The sequence below is a fragment of the Crotalus tigris genome, unplaced genomic scaffold, assembly GCF_016545835.1.
Source record: "Crotalus tigris isolate CLP2741 ecotype Arizona unplaced genomic scaffold, ASM1654583v1 scf7180000017599.838750, whole genome shotgun sequence".
Taxonomy (NCBI): Eukaryota; Metazoa; Chordata; class Lepidosauria; order Squamata; family Viperidae; genus Crotalus; species Crotalus tigris.
Window position 1 is genome coordinate 461,274 of NW_024096503.1, and position 19,873 is coordinate 481,146.

Here is a 19,873-nt window from a genome sequence, read left to right on the forward strand (position 1 = left end):
TTTCCCCTTCTCCATTTCTCCTTCCATCCTTTTTCTTTTTCCCTTCTCCATTTCTCCTTCCATCCTTCCATCCTTTTTCTTTTTTCCCTTCTCCATTTCTCCTTCCTTCCTTCCTTCCTATTTCTTTTCCTTTCTCCATTTCTCCTTCCTTCCTTCCCTTCCTCCCATTTCTTTTCTTTTCCCTTCTCCATTTCTTTCTTCCTTCCTTCCCTCCCATTTTTTTCCTTTCTCCATTTCTCCTTCCTTCCTATTTCTTTTCCCTTCTCCATTTGTCCTTCCTTCCTCCCTCCCTCCCATTTCTTTTATTTTCCTTTCTCTATTTCTCCTTCCTTCCTATTTCTTTTCCCTTCTCCATTTCTCCTTCCTTCCTTCCCTCTCTCCCATTTCTTTTCTTTTCCCTTATCCATTTCTCCTTCCTTCCTTCCTTCCTTCCTTCCTTCCTTCCTTCCTTCCTTCCTTCCTTCCTTCCTTCCTTCCTTCCTTCCTTCTTTCCCTCCCTCCCTCCCTTGGGGGAAGAGAAATGAGAAAGCAAGGTGCAGATTATGTAGAGAGGCCTCAGTACAACACGCAGTGACAGGGTATAAGATGCAGGTAAGGAGTAGCATGCACTGAACGCTACAACCCAGTGGCTGGTGTTGCGTGCAGGAATATCTGCAGAGTGTCTGGGTGTCCAGGCCTTCCTAAGTCCCGATGGGAGAGCCCACGTATCCCACGATAGACGCAGCCGGGCCAAGAGACAGCAACATCGGGAAAGAGGATGAGGAAAACCCGGGGGAACTACCAGGAGGAACCAGAGAGGATGGAGAAAGTCAAGGCCAAAGTGATCCCAGTGGCAACAAGAGAGTGCTTCCAACAGATCCCAGGATCAATATCAGAAGAGGACATTGTTAGGAACAGCTAACATCTGGTCCAGAACACTCAAACTCCCAAGTCTCCAGAGTGAACAGGTTTTTTTTTTCTTTTTTGGAGGAAGGAGGAAGTTCCTAATCTTGAGAAGTGTAAAGTAAAGGACCAACCTATCTCCCTGATGTCTTGGGGGCTCCATGCCTGGAGCTTATTTTTTTCAATAGTAACTTGATTAAAAATCAGAAAGGGTCAACCTCTTCTCCAAAGCCCCTGAAAGCAGAACAAGAAGCAACGGATGGAAACTCCTCAAGGAGAGAAGCAACCCAGAACTAAGGAGAAACTTCCTGACAGTCAGAACTATTAACCAGTGGAACTACCTGCCTCCAGAAGCTGTGATTGCTCCAACACTGGACGTTTTTAAGAAGAGACTGGACAACCGTTTGTCTGCAAGGGTATAGATCTCCTGCTTGAGCAGGGGGCTGGACTAGATGACCTCCAAGGTCCCTTCCCACTCTGCTACCCTGTTAAAGAAGGGAATCCCGTTCGACGTGGGGGATGAACAGGTCATTTTGGGCAAGAGAACACAGGCAGAAAAGTCGCCGCAGCATATAATCAGGACGCAGGCACTTACTGGCGTGGACTTGGAGGCAGCATTTGGCACAGGAGATCAACAAGCTGCTCCCATCGTCTCCGATGTAGGAGTTGGACGGGACGGGCTCCGTGTTCTCACTGCTTGAGGTGAAGCACATTTCTGGGACCAGAGGCCTGGTCTTCTGCCCGTTTTTAAAAGGCGGCTGGAGTGAGGGGTTTTCAGCACCTCTCTCCTTTTCCATCGGCAAGACCTTGGAGCAAAAAAAATAAATAAATCCACATTATCCAAATTATTATTGCAAGGGAATCCATCTCTCTTTAACCCACCGGAGAAGTGAAAACTAAGCTATTTGGGAACGTGTTTGTCTCCGCAGCAATAAAGGAATTATTTCCCGCGGTTATTATACGTTGCCCTCTCGGCTTTCGTTTTGGTTTGAGCGGGACGTTTTGCTGCCCGTCGTAGTGAGCGTAGCGAACTCGGAGTACCGCTTTATTCCCTGGACCTCTTTTAAAGCTATAAAAGAAGTTTGAAAGCACCTGTTCTCCTTTTTAAAACGAAAGTCCTTGGCAAATCAGAATTTCTTTTTTTTTTTATAACAAGTTTTTATTGGTTTTCCAGTTTTACATTTAAGTATTTGGAAAGCAGCGTGGTGATTGGGCAGTCAATAGCACAATAACAAAATCTTTAGTACGTATCTCTGGTTACATCAAGGGTAGTCAGCCTTGGCTCTTTTATGACTCGTGGACTTCAACTCCCAGAATTCCTGAGCCAGCTAAGCTGGCTCAGGAATTCTGGGAATTGAAGTCCACGAGTCATAAAAGAGCCAAGGTTGACTACCCCTGGGTTACATCATCAAAAAATTCCTTCTCTATTTCCCTTAACATTTACCATATCATATTTAAGCGAATAGATTTCTAGTTGTAACAAGTTCAGTTACAACATTTATCCTCATATTTTTACTTATCCATATCCATATCCTGTGTTTAAATTTTACCTAATTTTTAATTAGAATGTTCCAATTTAACCTTTAACATCCAGAGTACTTAAATTTCGGGCAACCCAAATTTCCTTTATTTCACTCTGTAAAAATTATAATATCTAAAATATACCTATTACTTACTTGAATATATTCTTATTTTCTTTCATAAGCATTTTCTATTTCTCATCCCAGTACATCATCACTTTACAAATGGAGGTCTCAAATCCATCATCTTTGATTTTGAATCAATTTCTTTGATTTTTAGTTAAGGAGAACAAGTTGGGACCATATCGTGGTCTCAATCGTTTGGGTTTATCCACTGCCTAGAATTGCATTAAATCAAATTCTAGAGATTGAATCAAATGCAATTCGACCTCTAAGATTTGGTTTGGAGAGTAGCAACTCCTTTTCCTAACTCAAAAGGTGCTTTTTTCCAAAAAAGCAACTGGATTTCCTTGAGTTTTTTTCCCTTTGAAATCCTTTCATTTCTCACCCAAGAAGCTTCTTCAGTTCTGAAGAAATGAACTGAATGGAAGAAGCTTCTTGGATGGGAAGCGAAACGATTTCAAGGAAAAAAACAAAAACAAAACCAAGAAAGTCCAGTTGCCTTTTGGAAAAGCACTTTTGGGACAACGGTGACCTGGATGATGGGAGAATCTCCACAGACACCTCTCTTTCCCGGTTTGTTCACAGGATTGAAAAGCTGGCCCTTTTCAAATTTGCTGGTGGTCAGCGCACAGAGGGAATTTCAGTAGAGAAAAATCCATACCCCTCCCCCAATTAAAAGGTGACCGAACAGTTATTATCTAGAATAAGATCTCTCCCAATCTGGATTCAGACCCAATGTGATGACCCAGGGCACAGCGCCGAGGCAATGCAGTCAGCTGGCAATTCAAACCGCCCTTTAATTGCTCCAAATTTTCCCCAAATGCTCCCACATGTCTGGCAAGCCTCCAAACACAGGAAGACACACACACCTCTGGCTGCAAGTAGTTTCACATACGGCCTGATTTTACTCGAGGAATTTACTCGAGGCTGTGGCTGCTGACGGACACTGTCAGCCCCCATGCGCTCGCTGGCCTCTGTGTGCAGGGCTGATGGTGTCAGGCAGCAGCCGCCCTGGCCCCTGCCTCGCCTTGCCCTGTGACAATGGCATCCCCGCCCTGCCTCGCCTCGCTTCACCCCGCAGGACTCCTGCCCACTGCCCCACCTGCCAGAGACTCCCTGGATCTCTGCCTGGACCCCACAGGCATCCCTCCCCATGAGCAACATCGAGGTGACCACGCCCACCTTGGCCACACTCACCCAGTCTGCCATGACCACCCCAGCCACGCCCACCCAGTGGGCCATGCCCACCTGGCACCCGGCCATAAATAGGTGGGTTTTTGGTTGCAGTTTGAGCACTCGGTCTCTAAAAGATTCGCCATCACTGAGCTAGACCAGGGCTTTTCAACCAGTGGTACGGGTACCACCTGTGGTACATGGGCACCTGGCAGGTGGTACGCGACCATCCTAGAAAAGTGGTAGCGGGGGAGGGGAATGAGCTGAACCGGTGGCAGCACCGCACAAGCCTGAGCGAGAGACGGCTGGAGCTGCAGGGCTGTCAGGGCTCAAGGGAAGCGCCAGGATCAGTGCCGTTTTCCAGCTGATCGGCGCTTCTTCGGGGCTGTCGGGGCTCAGCGGAAGCACCAGGATCAGCGCCAGGCTCCAGCTGGAAAGCAGCACTGATCCTGGCGCTTCTGCTGAGCCCAGAAGAAGCGCCGATCAGCTGGAATGTTGCAGCCTCTCCAGGGTCTTGTGATTTACATTCAGAAGCCTGGCAACTGATTCATATTTATGACGGTCACAGTGTCCCAGGGTCATGTGAAGTGACCAAAACCTGCTGCAACCACCCAGCAGACGGGGGAGAATAAAAACCAAACACCCCCCACCCCATCCCCGCTGCCAATCCTCAACAGAAATGCTCACAACAATGAAAACCTTGGACAGGAGGAAGAGCGCCACCGGGTGGGCAGGCAGGCGTCTTGCTCGACTGTGGCTTGGGGGGCACTTTTTTCAGTGCCATTGTAACTTCAAACAGTCACTAAGCGAACTGTTATAAGTTGGGGACGACCTGTACTTCATCACTTTTTCCCCTTTTTTGGGGGGGGGGTCATCAAGTTTTTGACACCTTGCTAGACTAGACAACTGGTGGTACTCGGATGGTGCCATATCCTCAAAGTGGTACAGTGGGTGAAAAGGTTGAAAAGCCCTGAGCTAGATAATATTATTATTATTGTACCGCCTTGACTCATTTCATTGTCCCAAGGGCTGTTCTGGGCATGGGTGTCCTTCCTTGAAAAAAAAAAACAGGACCACCATTTGGGAGTCCTCCTGGCTTTGGCGCTTCTGCCGAGCGCAGAGGCGGAAGCTGTGACCAAGGGGGACTTTGTCCAATTGAGACTGGTGCACCAGTTATGGACTTTCCTGGATGGTTAAAGCCTGGAAGAAGGGGAATTTTGTCCTTATCACCACAGATTTAGGCTACTGTAAAACGCTCTACCTGGGACTGCATTGGAAGGCGACTGAAAAACAGCAGTTAAAAAAAAAAACAAAAAAAAAAACACAACGCAACGCAGTGGCCAGGATGGCTGAGAGCCAAGCCTGCAATATGACAACGACTGTCCAATGGCTGCAGAGCTAGCTGACACATTGCGGAATCCAAACTGCTGGTTTTGGCCCATAAATTTCTTATTTAGTTCAACTCCGGGACAGTTCTGGCCAGCCCAGAACGACAAAGCTGCTGCAGCGATTCGTGGTCAAAACTTGTAAAAAAGTCAAGGTACCGTAAGCTGCACCGCCATCGAAAGCTCACTGGGGAGACTTGACTGAATGACCTTGAAAGAACAGGGGGGCTTGTCTAAGCAAACACAAGCAAAGTGATAGTAGGGAGGTGCTTCCCCCCCCCCAAAAGCAACTGGAGTTTTTCCCTTGAAGATGTTTCGCTTCTCATCTAAGAAGCTTCTTCAGTACTGACTGAAAGGTGGAGGAAGGAAGGATTTATATTCCTTGCAGACAGCTGGTCATTCGCATTTTTTTGAGAGAGTCGCTGAGGCCACTTGGAGGTTTATTTGTCTCCTCAGGGTCACCTGAGTGATGCAAATGGGGGTGGGGGCCTTCTTGGAACTGCTGAAAGGACTCTGTTGTATACAGGACGTAGGTAATAATAATAATAAAGTTGGAAGGTGGTGTCCTATCCCTCCCCTTATATAATAATAATAATAATAATAATAATAATAATAATAATAATATATTGTAATGGAGTTTGGCTTGGACAAATGTGCCACACTTACTATCAAACAAGGAAAAATAATGAAAACTGAAGGAATCAAGATGCCCCACGAAAATAACATTAAGAGTCGGGATGAGGAAGAGTACTACAAATACTTGGGTATCCTTCAAGCTGACAACATCAAGCACACTGAAGTCAAGAAAAAGATTAGAGGTGAATACATCAAGAGAGTGAAGAAGATCTTAAAATCCAAACTCAATGGAGGAACTACCATAAAGGCAATCAACACCTGGGCAATCCCAGTCATTAGGTACACAGCTGGAATAGTGAACTGGACTCAAGCAGAACTAAAAGCAATGGATAGGCAGACCAGAAAAATAATGACAATGAATCATGCCCTTCATTCACGCAGTGACATTGATAGACTTTATCTACCAAGGCAAATAGGTGGGCGTGGAATGCTACAAGTACATCATATGGTTGAAGAAGAAAAAATGGCTTTGGAAGAATATCTGAAGAACAATGATGAAGATGCACTGAAATTAGTATATCAGGAAGACTTACTAACTACTGGAGAAACCAAACTGGCCTACAAGAAAGACCAAACGAAGAACAGAATAGAGGCATGGGAAGACAAAGCACTACATGGCCAATACATGAAAAAAATAGCTGGGAAAGCAGATAATAATAAAACCTGGCAATGGCTAAGAGCAGGAAAATTGAAGAAAGAGACGAGGGACTAATTCTGGCTGCACAAGACCAAGCCTTAAGGACAAATGCATACAAAGTCAAAATTGAGAAGACAGCAACAGACAGTAAGTGCCGCCTATGCAAGAAGCTGAAGAAACAGTGGACCACTTGGTAAGCTGTTGCAAGAAGATTGCACAAACTGATTACAAGCAGCGGCATGACAAAGTAGCAACAATGGTGCATTGGAAGATCTGCAAAAAATATAATTTGACTGTAAGCAAAAACTGGTGGGATCATAAAATAGAGAAAGTCATAGAAAATGATAAAATTAAACTGCTCTGGGACTTCAGAATTCAAACAGACAAGCACCTGCAACATAACACCCCAGACTTAACAATTGTCGATAAGAAAGACAAAAAAGTCTGGATAATGGACGTGGCAGTGCCTGGAGATAGCAGAATAGAAGAGAAAGAACTGGAGAAGATAACAAAATACAAAGACCTACAAATAGAAATAGAAAGACTGTGGCAAAAGCAAGCAAGGGTAGTACCAATAGTCATAGGCTCCTTGGGTGCAATCCCAAAACAACTGGAGCACCACTTGAACACCATTGGCATTGACAAATTCGCTATTAGTCAATTGCAAAAGGCGGCCTTACTAGGAACTGCTTCCATCCTGCGACGATATTTGTAATACCATCAAACATCCACATCTGCCTATCCCAAGTCCTGGGTAAGGACTCGATAGGTAGACAAAATGCCAAATCCAGTCTGAACATCTGGCTGACTGTGCGATGATCGATATAATAATAATAATAATAATAATAATGATGATGATGATGATGATAAAGTTGGAAGGGACCTTGGAGGTCATCTAGTCCAGCCCCCTGCTCAGGCAGGAAACCCTATACCATTTTGGACAAATGGCTATCCAGTTTCTTCTTAAAAACTTCCAGTGTTGGAGCATTCACCGCTTCTGGAGGCAGGTTGTTCCACTGGTTAATTGTTCTCACTGTCAGGAAGTTTCTCCTTAGTTCTAGGTTGCTTCTCTCCTTGATCAGTTTCCATCCGTTGCTTCTTCTCCTGCCTTCAGGGGCTTTGGAGAATAGCTTGACTCCCTCCTTTTTGGGGCAGCCTCTCAAATACTGGAAGACTGCTATCCTGTCCCCCCTCGTACTTCTCTTCATTAAACTAGGCATACCCAATTACAGCAGCCTTTCCTTATATGCTTTAGCCTCCAGTCCCCTGATTATCTTTGTTGCCCTTCTCTGTACTCTAGTTTCTAGAGTCTCAACATCTTTTTTACATCGTGGTGACCAAAACTGGATGCCGGATTCCAAGTGTGGCCTTACCAAGGCCTTGTAAAGTGGGATTAACCCTTCACCTGATCTTGATTCTATCCCTCTGTTAATGCAACTTAGCACTGTGTTGACTTTTTTGGCAGCTGCAGCACACGGCTGGCTCATATTTAAATGATTGTCCACTAGGACTCCGAGATCCCTCCGAGATCCCTCCTTCTGTTGAGAGAGGGCTGTTCAATTTTTACCTAGAAAAGGGCCAAGTTTGAAGACCCCTGCTTGTGGACTTCAACTCCCAGAATTCCTCAGCCAGGCATGCTGGCTGAGGAATTCTGGGAGTTGAAGTCCACAAGTCACAAAAGGGCCAAGTTTGAAGACCCCTTACCTTATTACAAGCAAAGCCAATGGGGGAAGCCGGATTCGTTGGACAGCTGTGTGATGAAAGTAACAGCTGTGTGGGTCCCCTGAACAATTGAGGCATGAAAAGTTGCAAAGGGGGACAAAATCCACTGAACAAATGTTTCACTTAGCAACTAAGATTCGGGGCTCAGCTGCGGTCATTAAATTGAGGACCGCCTGTACCACATCACAGTCCAAGTGGACTTCAATTCCCAGGATTCCCCAGAATTCAACAAGGCTGAAGTCCAGGCAGCTGAAAGTTGCCAGTGCTGGGGGGAAAAAAAATACCACACACACAAAAAAACCCCCACTGTTCCTATTAAAAGACCAGGAGCAGCCTTACCTGCACAAATACCCCGCAAAATTGTAAATACACGCCCTTTGCCGAGTGCTCAAATCTTGATCACACGACTGTGGGGACGCTCCGACGGGTGTTAAGCGAGAGTTAACAAGTGCCGCTGCAGCTTCGAACCGCCGCTAAACGAATCGCTGTAAATGGAGGACCGCCTGTATCCAGGACAAGCTGCAACCATTACCTGATTATAGGGGTAGAAGAGAGTGCAAATGGCACAGTAGGGCTCCCTCAGGGCGGCGGCCGCATTGAACCGTCTTTCCGCTGCAAAGTTGGGGGCTTTGTTTTTCCACTGGATGGAAAGTAAGGACTTCAGGGGCTCCGGATCGCCGGCGTCTTCCTCGCCACTGAACAGGGGAGTTTCTGAAAGACAAGACGGGCCAAGAAGGGGAAAGTTCGCATCTCCCCCAAAGAAGCTGAAATGGTGAACCTCAATATGGACGTTTGGGCTTTTACTGGGTTTTCTGCAGATAACATTTGAGATTCTGTTGTTGTTTGTTTCTGATTCCTAAAGGGTACTCAGAACTTTTTAATTTGGGTGTAGGGAGAGGAGACTAGACCACCCTAGAACAGAGCAGGACAGAACAATACAGTTAGAAGGCACCTTTGAAGGCCATCTGGTCCAACCCCCTGCTCAGGTAGAAAACCCTATGCCAGGGGTAGGCAACCTTGACTCTTTTCTGACTCGTGGACTTCAACTCCCAGAATTCCTGAGCCAGCCACACTGAGGGGAAAGGGAGAGGTTTCCAAGCTGAGCCATGCTGGCTCAGGAATTCTGGGAGTTGAAGTCCACGAGTCATGAAGGGGCCATAGTTCCCCCATGCTGGCTCAGGAATTCCGGGAGTTGAAGTCCACAAGTCATAAAAGAGCCAAGGTTGCCTACCCCTGGCCTATACCATTTCAGACAAGTGACTGTCCAGTATCTTCTTAAAACTTTCCACTGATGGTGCACTCACAACTTCTGGATTAATTGTTAATTGTTCTCACTGTCAGAAAATGTCTCCTTAGTTCTAGGTTGCTTCTCTCCTTGATCAGTTTCCATCCGTTGCTTCTTGTCTTGTTTTCTGGTGCTTTGGAGAATAGGTGGACCCCCCCTTCTTTGGGGCAGCCCCTGAAATACTGGAAGACTGCTATCCTGTCCCCCCTCATCTTTCTTTTCACCAGACAAACCCAATTCCTGCGATCGTTCTTCATATGTTTTAGCCTCAGGTCCTTTAATCATCTTTGTTGCTCTTCTCGGCACTCTTTCCAGAGCCTCGACAACTTTTTTGTATTGTGGTGACCAAAAGTGGATGTAGTATTCCAATTGTGGGATAAAAAAGGGAAGTGTGTGGCTTTCTTGTGTAATGGAGCAACTTAATACGGTTGCCCTTTTTTGGATTCTTTCCTGTTTGGTTCGAGAAACAGCCAATAAATATTTGTGCTATAGTTTTTCAATGTCTGTTAAGCCTCTAAGTCCTGTTTGGTGGGACAGGTGACATACAAGTTTGACTGGAAAGAAAGAAAGAAAGAAAGAGAGAGAGAGAGAGAGAGAGAGAGAGAGAGAGAGAGAGAAAGCAAAAAAAGAAAGAAAGAGACAAAGAAAGAGGCAGGCAGGCAGGGAGGCAGGGAGGCAGGCAGGCAGGCAGGAAGGAAGGAAGGAAGGAAGGAAGGAAGGAAGGAAGGAAGGAAGGAAGGAAAGTTCAGAACTAGGCCCCAAATGGACCGAGCAATCTTCAAAAAGATCAGCTTTCTGAAAGTGGAACAGTTGTGCTTTTTAAAGCCAACTGGCTGAACCATTCCTCCAGGAATTTGGAAGGACTAAAATAAAGATCAAAAGGGAGAAAGAGAGCCAGAGAGAATGCCTCCCAATTAACTTAGAACAGAAATTATATCAGTTTCCATTTTCTTAACAACATAATCTGACTTACATCTCCAAGACTGCTTAAAGTAATTTTTTTAAAAAAAAATCCTTATGATCAAATTCAAACTTTCAAACACCAGCTATCCATCACAAGGGCTCTTAAAAGCAAATGTCGGGGTTAGCTAAATCTAAGTAGACCAACTCCGATTCCCAAACGTCAAGGCAAAAGGAAGCAAGACTACCTTAGCAGAGATTCTTATCTGTCTTATCAGCTTTCGACTTGGCTAGGCTCTATCAAAAGGGTGGATGGTAGCAAATAAGAGCCTTCTAAGGCACTGGGCCAATCACTGGGAGACGGTGAATTCTAGTCCCACCTTAGGTGTGAAAGCCGGCTGGGTGACTTTGGACCAATCACCAGGGGACGGTGAGTTCTAGTCCCACTTAGGCATGACAATCAGGTGGGGGATTTTGGGCCAATCCCCCTCTCTCAGCCCAACACACAACTCAGAATTGTTATTGTGGGGGAAATAGGAGAAGGAAGGAATGTTCTGTATGTTCATCGGCCCTAGGTTATTTATGGTAATAATAATGAAGGGAGGATAAAAACTTAATAAGAAAAGAGAAAAGAGAAGGAAGAGGAGAAGAAGAGGAGAGGAGGAGGGGAGGGAGAAGGGAAGAAAGGAGGGGATGGGAAAGGGAAGGGGAGAGAGGAGAGGAGCAGGAGAGAAGGGAAGGTAAGAAAGGAGGGAGGGAGGGAGGAGAGGAGGGGAGAGGAGGGAAGGGAGGACGGTAGAGGAGGGAAGGGAGGAAGAAGAGGAGAGGAGGGGAGAGGAGGGAAGAGGGGAGAGAGAAGAGAAGGGAAGAAAGGAGGGGATGGGAAGGGGAGAGAGGAGAAGAGCAGGAGAGGAGGGAAGAAAGAAGGGGAGGGCAGGGAGGAGAGGAGGGGAGGAAAGGGAAGAGAAGAAGAGGAGGGGAGGGAAGGGAGGAGAGAAGGAAAGGAAGGAGGGGATGGGAAGGGGAAGGAAGAAAAGGAGCGGGAGAGCAGGGAAGGTGAGATGAGAGGAAAGGAGCAGGAGAGAAGGGGAGAAATAAGGGGAGGAGAGGGGAGGGGAGAGGAAAGGAGAGGAGGGGAAGAGAGGAGGGGAGAAGAGAGGAGGGGAGGGGAAGAGAGGAAGAGAAAAGAGGAGAGGAAGGGAGGGGAGGAGAGAAGAGGAAGGGGAGAAAGAAGGGGAGGAGAGGGGAGAGAAGAGAAGGGGAGGAGGGGAGAGGAGAGGAGGGGAGAAAAGGAGGGGAGAGGAGGGGAAGGGAAGAGAGGAGGGGAGGAGAGGAGAGAAGAGAGAAGAGGAAGGGAGGAGGGGAAGAGAGGAGAGAAGAAAAGGGAGGAGAGGAGAGGAGAGGAGAGGAAGAGGAGAGGAGGGGAGAGGAGGGGAAGGGAAGAGAGGAGGGGAGGAGAGAAACGGAGGAGGGGAAGAGAGGAGAGAAGAAAAGGGAGGAGAGGAGAGGAGGAGGAGAGGAGGGGAAGGGAAAAGAGGGGAGGAGAGGAGAGGAGGAGAGGAAGGGAGGAGGGGAAGAGAGGAGAGAAGAAAAGGAAGGAGAGGAGAGGAAGGGAGAGGAGGGGAAGGGAAGAGAGGAGGGGAGGAGAGGAGAGAAGAGAGAAGAGGAAGGGAGGAGGGGAAGAGAGGAGAGAAGAAAAGGGAGGAGAGGAGAGGAGAGGAGAGGAAGAGGAGAGGAGGGGAGAGGAGGGGAAGGGAAGAGAGGAGGGGAGGAGAGAAACGGAGGAGGGGAAGAGAGGAGAGAAGAAAAGGGAGGAGAGGAGAGGAGGAGGAGAGGAGGGGAAGGGAAAAGAGGGGAGGAGAGGAGAGGAAGGGAGGAAGGGAGGAGGGGAAGAGAGGAGAGAAGAAAAGGAAGGAGAGGAGAGGAAGGGAGAGGAGGGGAAGGGAAGAGAGGAGGGGAGGAGGGGAGAGGAGGGGAAGGGAAGGGAGGAGGGGAAGAGAGGAGAGAAGAAAAGGGAGGAGGGGAGAGGAGAGAACAGGAGGGCCCTTATGACAGCATGTAAAATATTGAACCAAACCATTCACTCATATGAGCCCTCCCTGGCAATTCTCCTTGTCCTGCTCAAAAGTCTTGGCATTCTCTTGAGGCATTCAGGAACAGCTCTCGACACCCAGACGGCGCCGTGAGACTCCAGCCTCCGAGAAGCAACCATGCTCAGCCGCCAAGCCTCTTGGGTCAAAACCGCTCAGCCGCCAAGCCTCTTGGGTCAAAACCGGCCAGACCCACCAAGCGGGGATGAAGTTCAAGCCAGACAGAAGAGATAAAAGCCACCTGCTGCCTGCCATCCCCTTCAGCCTCCCCCCCCCCAATTCCCAAACTAATTGCTGCGGTGCAATCCATGCTCGCACAGCCAATTCTGCCAGGGAAGAGCCACCATCAAAGGAGAGGACCGGATGTCGTCCAGATGCGCAGGAAAAATGGAAGAGACGCTTTCTATCTCTTCATCTATCTGATGATGCAGGAAGGGGGTTTGGGGGTGGCATGGGGGGGGGAGACAAAGTGACTGGCAGAGGCAGAAAGGCACAAAGAGGCAGGGAGAGGTGGCTGGCTGCCACCAGCTGGTTGGCTACCATAGTAAAAAGAAGTTGCCTCAAAAGCTTTTATTTGAGGCTCAAATGTTCAACCCCCCCCCAAAAAAACCATGAAACTTGGTGAAACTTATTTATTTTTCATCCCACCTTTGTTACTTGGTAACAAGTAACTCTCCTCCCCTTATTTCTCCCCTTCCTCTTCTCCCCTCCCCTCCCTTCCTCTCCTCTCCTCCTCTTCTCTCTTCCTCTCTTCCCCTCCCCTCCTCTCTTCTCCCCTCCTCTCTTCTCCCCTCCTCTCCTTTCTTCCCCTCCTCTCCTTTCTTCCCCTCCCCTCTCCTCCCCTTATTTCTCCCCTTCTCTCCTGCTCCCCTCCTCTCCTTTCCTCCCCCCCACAACAACTGGGCTGAAATGGGCTCAAAGTCAGGTTTTTGTGTCTAAGGCAGGACTAGAACTCACCCTCTCCTGGTGACTGGCCCAAAGTCACCCAGTCATCTTTCATGCCTAAGGCGGGACTAGAACTCACCGTCTCCTGGTGATTGGCCCAAAGCTACCCAGCTGACTTTTGTGACTAAGGGGGGACTAGAACTCACCCTCTCCTGGTAACTGGCCCAAAGTCACCCAGACAGCTGTCATATCTAAGGCGGGACTAGAACTCACCGTCTCCTGGTGACTGGCCCAAAGTCACCCAGTCATCTTTCATGCCTAAGGTGGAACTAGAATTCACTGTCTCCTGGTGACTGGCCCAAAGTCACCCAGCCAGCTTTCATGTCTAAGGCGGGACTAGAACTCACCATCTCCTGGTGATTGGCCCAAAGCTCTCAATTCTAAAGTCTCTTTGTTTCCTAGTCTGCTGCCTTAACCAGTAAACCAAATCAGCGCTGTAATTATTCTTTAGCAGAGAGAGAGAGGTATTTGATGACATTATTAAAGAACAGGAAAAAAAAATGATCTGCTGACACCCTATTGTACGTATTGTCTTTGTCTCTAGCACAAAGGGTAGCTCAAATACCTTTAACAAGAAGCTTTTAAAAAAAACAACACTAGAAATGTACTAGTCTGCTGGTGTTTTTATGACTCTGGTAAGATATTAAGCAGCCTGTGTTTTTGTCAAATAAAGCCCCCAGCTGGCAGTCTAATGGTGGGAAGAAGAGAAGGTGTCATCCCTTCACAATCCTCCCAGGTGGGCTTTGATGCTAACCGTGGTTTCTCGGCAGCCAGCAAAGATTTGGGCCTCCTGGCAAAAGAGGATTTGAAGGGATCTATAACCCCTCTTCCAGTCTTTGGGCTCTCTTCTGTGCGACTTGGTTGCCCAGGGCAACCGGAGGAATGACTTAAAACCCGGGACCGTTCAGAAGCATCCCCCCCTCCTCGTTTTTTTTGACTCACCTTCATCGCTGGAGGCTTCCTGCTTCACCACTGACAACGGGGAGCGGGTGGGCGGCTTCCCCAGGGGGTGACGGCGACTCTTCTTGATCTCCATTTTGAGTTTCGAGAAAGTAGAGGTCTTCTGGAAGAGGAGAAAAGCCAACAAGAAAGAAAGAAAGAAAGAAAGAAAGAAAGAAAGAAAGAAAGAAAGAAAGAAAGAAAGGAGGGAAAAAAGGAAAATATGGAGGGAGGGTGGGAGGAAGAAAGAAAGGAAGAAAGAAAGAAAGAAAGAAGGGAAAAAAGAAAGAAAGAAGGGAGGAGGAAGAAAAGAAGAAAGAAAGAAAAAAAGAAAGAAAGGAAGGAAAGAAAGAAGGAAAATATGGAGGGAGGGTGGGAGGAAGAAAGAAAGGAAGAAAGAAAGAAGGGAAAAAAGAAAGAAAGGAGGGAAGAGGAAGAAAAGAAGAAAGAAAGAAAGGAAAGAAAGAAAGGAGGGAGGAGAAAGAAAGGAAGGAAGGAAAGAAGGGAAGGAAGGAAAGAAAGAAAGGAGGGAGGAAGAAAGAAAGAAGGGAAGGAAGGAAGGAAAGAAAGAAAGAAAGAAAGAAAGGAAGGAGGGAGGGAAGGAAGAAAGAAAGGAAAGAAGGAAAATAGGGAGGAAGGGTGGGAGGAAGAAAGAAAGGAAGAAAGAAAGAAGGAAAGAAAAAAGGAAAGAAAGAAAGGAGGGAGGGAGGAGGAAGAAAGGAAGGAAGAAAGAAAGGAAAGAGAAGGGAAGGAAGGAAGGAAAGAAAGAAAGGAGGGAGGAGAAAGAAAGGAATGAAGGAAGGAAAGAAGGAAAGAAGGGAAGGAAGGAAAGAAATAAAGAAAGAAGGGAGGAAGAAAGGAAAGAAAGAAGGGAAGGAAGGAAAGAAAGAAAGGAGGGAGGAAGAAAGAAAGAAGGGAAGGAAGGAAGGAAAGAAAGAAAGAAAGGAAGGAGGGAGGGAAGGAAGAAAGAAAGGAAAGAAGGAAAATAGGGAGGAAGGGTGGGAGGAAGAAAGAAAGGAAGAAAGAAAGAAGGAAAGAAAAAAGGAAAGAAAGAAAGGAGGGAGGGAGGAGGAAGAAAGGAAGGAAGAAAGAAAGGAAAGAGAAGGGAAGGAAGGAAGGAAAGAAAGAAAGGAGGGAGGAGAAAGAAAGGAATGAAGGAAGGAAAGAAGGAAAGAAGGGAAGGAAGGAAAGAAATAAAGAAAGAAGGGAGGAAGAAAGGAAAGAAAGAAGGGAAGGAAGGAAAGAAAGAAAGGAGGGAGGAAGAAAGAAAGAAGGGAAGGAAGGAAGGAAAGAAAGAAAGAAAGGAAGGAGGGAGGGAAGGAAGAAAGAAAGGAAAGAAGGAAAATAGGGAGGAAGGGTGGGAGGAAGAAAGAAAGGAAGAAAGAAAGAAGGAAAGAAAAAAGGAAAGAAAGGAGGGAGGGAGGAGGAAGAAAGGAAGGAAGAAAGAAAGGAAAGAGAAGGGAAGGAAGGAAGGAAAGAAAGAAAGGAGGGAGGAGAAAGAAAGGAATGAAGGAAGGAAGGAAGGAAAGAAGGGAAGGAAGGAAAGAAATAAAGAAAGAAGGGAGGAAGAAAGGAAAGAAAGAAGGGAAGGAAGGAAGGAAGGAAAGAAGAAAGAAAGAAAGAAAGAAAGAAAGAAAGAAAGAAAGAAAGAAAGAAAGAAAGAAAGAAAAAAAAACAGAGCGCATTATTTTGCATAACTTACAACGGGAACAATACAGGTAGTCCTCGACTTACGACAGTTCGCTTGGTGACCGTTCAAAGTTACAACGGCACTGAAAAAAGGGACTGACGGCCGTCTTTCACACCTGCGACCGTTGCACCATCCCCAAGATCCACGTGATCAAAAGTGAGACGCTCGGCAACTGGCTCATATTTATGACCGTTGCGGCGTCCCCCGGGGGGTCACAGGATCTCCTTTTGGGACCTTCTGACAACCCGGGTGACTAACTTAACAACTGCAGTGATTCACTTAACAAGGGTGGCAAGGAAAGTCGTAAAACGGGGCAAAACTCACTTAACAAAGGTCTCGCCTAGCGACAGAAATTTGGGGCACCATGATGGGTCGTAAGTCAAGGACTATCTGTCACGGCCTTAGGATGAACAGCTCTAAGGTTAAACCCTCAATGCTTTTTTTAAAACAAAAAAAAAAAAACCTATTGTTTTGCAATCTTTTTCTGGTCTGCTTATCATCCGTTTTAGCCACAGACACTTATCCGTAGAAGAGAACCGTGGAGTTCTTGGAGCTCTCTTGAGTTTGGTTGCTGAAAACTTTTTTTTCCCAGAAGGATTGAAAAGAGTGGGAGAACCAAACCCCGGAAATGACACCGTGAGATGCAGTTGAATCCAGATTGATGTTTTTTTGCTGACACCTAATAGACAGAATCTATGCCAAATTAAAGAACGGTTGCAGGAATTGGGTACATCTAGTTCAGTGTTTCCCAAACTTGACAATTTTAAGGCATGAGGACTTCAACTCCCAGAATTCCACAGCCAGCGTTGCTGGCTGTGGAATTCTGGGAGTTGAAGTCCACATGCCTTAAAATTGTCAAGTTTGGGAAACACTGATCTAGTTGAATGAAGAGAAGGACGAGGGGGGACACGATAGCAGTTTTCCAACATCTCAGGGGCTGCCCCAAAGAAGAGGGAGTCAAGCCATTCTCCAAAGCGCCTGAAGGCAGGACAAGAAGCAACGGATGGAAACTGATCAAGGAGAGGAGCAACCTAGATAGTGCCTCTCTCTATTAGGAGTGGCAAAACTGGCTTCCCAATACAGGTATTGTTTAGTGGCCGTTCGAAGTTATGGCACTGAAAAAGGTGACATGACTGTTTTTCACCCTTACGACCCTTGCAGCTTCCCCCGTGGTCATGTGATCAAAATTCTAATGCTTGGCAACTGGTTCAAACTTTGATGAAAAGTTCTAGAATATAATAACAACAATAATAATAAAGTTGGAAGGAACCTTGGAGGTCATCTAGTCCAACCCCCAGCTCACGCAGGAAACCCTATGCCATTTCAGACAAATGGCTGTCCAGTCTCTTCTTAAAAACTTCCAGTGTTGGAGCATTCACCGCTTCTGGAGGCAGGTAGTTCCACTGGTTAATTGTTCTCACTGTCAGGAAGTTTCTCCTTAGTTCCAGGTTGCTTCTCTCCTTGATTAGTTTCCACCCGTTGCTTCTTGTCCTGCCTTCAGGCGCTTTGGAGAATAGCTTGACTCCCTCTTCTTTGGGGCAGCCCCTGAGATATTGGAAGGCTGCTATCCTGTCCCCCCTCGTCCTTCTCTTCATTAAACCAGACATACCCAATTCCAGCAACCGTTCCTTGTATGTTTTAGCTTCCAGTCCCCTGATCATCTTTGTTGCTTTTCTCTGCACTCTTTCTAGACTCTCAACATCTTTTTTACATCGTGGTGACCAAAACTGGATGTAGTATTCCAAGTGTGGCCTTACCAAGGCCTTGTAAATTGGTATTAACACTTCACCTGATCTTGATTCTGTCCCTCTGTTAATGCAGCCTAGTACTGTGTTGGCTTTCTTGACAGCTACAGCACACGGCTGGCTCATATTTAAGGGATTGTCCACTAGGACTCTGAGGTCCCTCTCACAGTTGCTACTATTGAGCCAGGTACCACCTCTAGCACTATACCTGCGTATTTGGTTTTTCTCGCCTAAATGTAGAACCTTACTTTTTTCACCACTAAATTTCATTTTGTTGGATAAGGCCCAATGTTCAAGTCTGTCAAGCTCCTTCTATCTCTTAAGTCTACCTTCTGGAGTGTTGGCTATTCCTGCAACTTCTCACTTAGCAACATAATTGGGGCTCAATTGTAGTCGTAAGTCGGGGGACACGGAACCACCATTTTGTGAGAGCATCTTAGAACTTCCACTCAAAAACATGCTTTAAAAAGGCTTTCCATTTTCCAGCCTTTCTGGTCCCACCAATTCCAGTTCAAATCCAGGTATCCCTTTGTCTCTCATCTTACAAATCCTGCGTTGTTTTCTGGGCAAATTGACAGATGCTCACCCTTGACACACCTACCTGCTCCCCTATATAGCGCAAGACATCTCTGTGTAAAGCCAGGCAACCGACTAGAGGTGAGAAACGCTTTATCAGAAAGCAAATGTTGCCTAGCACTAAGGATTCAGCATTGTTAAAGCAGTGAATGTACAATATTCAGCGTTTTTTAAAGTGCCCAATTTTGTCCCGGAGAAGCCTTGACGTCTCATATCTTCATTATTTTGCAGAATTATCCAAAACACCCAACAAGGTTTCTTCCCCACTTGTATCAAGAAAAAAGCACATTCCCCCCCCCCTTATCGTTTACTCTAAAACTAGTGTCAATCACTCTATTAGTAAAGCATACAAAATTCTTGGAACCTTGATGGTGTAACTTAAATTAAATCTGCACGTTATCACCGGGCCACACGAAATATACAGGTAGTCCTTGACTTACAACGGGTTCATTTAGTGACTGTTCAAAGTTACAAAGTGACTTAAGGCCCCTTTTCACTCTTAACAACCATTGCAGTCTCTCATTGCAGACATTTGGCAACTGACTCCTATTTACGACGGTCGCAGCATCCAGGATCGCAGGATTCCCCTTTTGTGACCTTCTGACAAGCAAATGGGGGTGCCAGATTCACTTAACAACCGTGATACTACGCTGAAAGCTGCATTGATTCACTTAACAACTGTGGCAAGGATCGTAAATCAGGGCAAAACTCAGTTAGCAAATGTCTTGCTGAGCAACAGACGTTTGGGTCGTAAGTTGAGGACTGCCGGTATTTCCTGCAAGCCATTTTTCCTTTTGCGTATGTAAGAATGTTAAGAAAGCTTAATCCCATTTGCCCCTTGAGAGGATGCTGGCCAAACTCTGGTTTGTCGTGTATTTTGGCAACTTATGAAAAAAAAAAAACTTCAGCTCCCAGGAACGAACAGTTAGGTATTTGTTCAGAGTGTGAGGAACAGACCCACAAATTGGGACAGCACTGACGTGATTTTGCACACAACCACGTTGTCCCATCCCATTTGCTATGGCTCGTCGTGCTCCTCTCGGTTGCCTTCCTGACGCAGCTGCCTCGAGCAAGCTAGTTTAAAGGCAGTTAAAAGGTGGTTTACCCACATGTGGCAGCTAAACACGGGAATTCAAAGGTTGTAATAGCTGCACTGGGGATATCCAACTTTGGCAACTTTTTAAAGAGCTCTGGACTTCCAATTCTCAGAATTCTCCAAGCTGGGGGATTCTGGGAGCTGAAGTCCACAAGTCTTAAAATTGCCGAGGCTGGACATGCCTGTGTTACTTACACCCTGTGGCTGACTAACTACTCAAGAGATCTTGCACAGATTACTGAAGGAGGAATTCTGCCTGCTTCATGAGGCACAATTCTTTCTTTTTGGGGGGGTTAGTAATTTAGAGTCTCTACAGATGATCCTCGACTTATAACTACTGTCAACGCTGCTAACATCGGATGTTCTTGCTTTGACAATATACGAAGATGCAGACATTTTCTATATAACCTGTGTATTACTTTTAGAATTAGATGGTGCTGGAGGGGAGGGGGAAGAATGGGCATGGGGACTAGTTAGCCACAACAATATCTCAGTAGCGCAGTGTTTCTCAACCTTGACAATTTTAAGG

At 46.4% G+C, this 19,873-nt stretch overlaps 1 protein-coding gene across 4 annotated transcripts in view; it reads right to left on the bottom strand.

Annotated features, from left to right (window-relative positions):
- Nucleotides 1-19,873, bottom strand: part of KDM4B (lysine demethylase 4B) — a 245,295-nt gene that overhangs the window by 24,322 nt on the left and 201,100 nt on the right. For 3 of the 4 annotated variants that reach the window (XM_039367097.1, XM_039367087.1, XM_039367114.1), the window contains exons 13-15: nt 14,241-14,361; nt 8,611-8,789; nt 1,478-1,688 (exon numbers count right to left, since the gene is read on the bottom strand). In XM_039367097.1, the coding sequence (XP_039223031.1) occupies nt 1,478-1,688; nt 8,611-8,789; nt 14,241-14,361 (511 nt within the window). The remainder of the gene's footprint in view (nt 1-1,477; nt 1,689-8,610; nt 8,790-14,240; nt 14,362-19,873) is intronic. The other variant, XM_039367105.1, reaches the window with a different exon arrangement.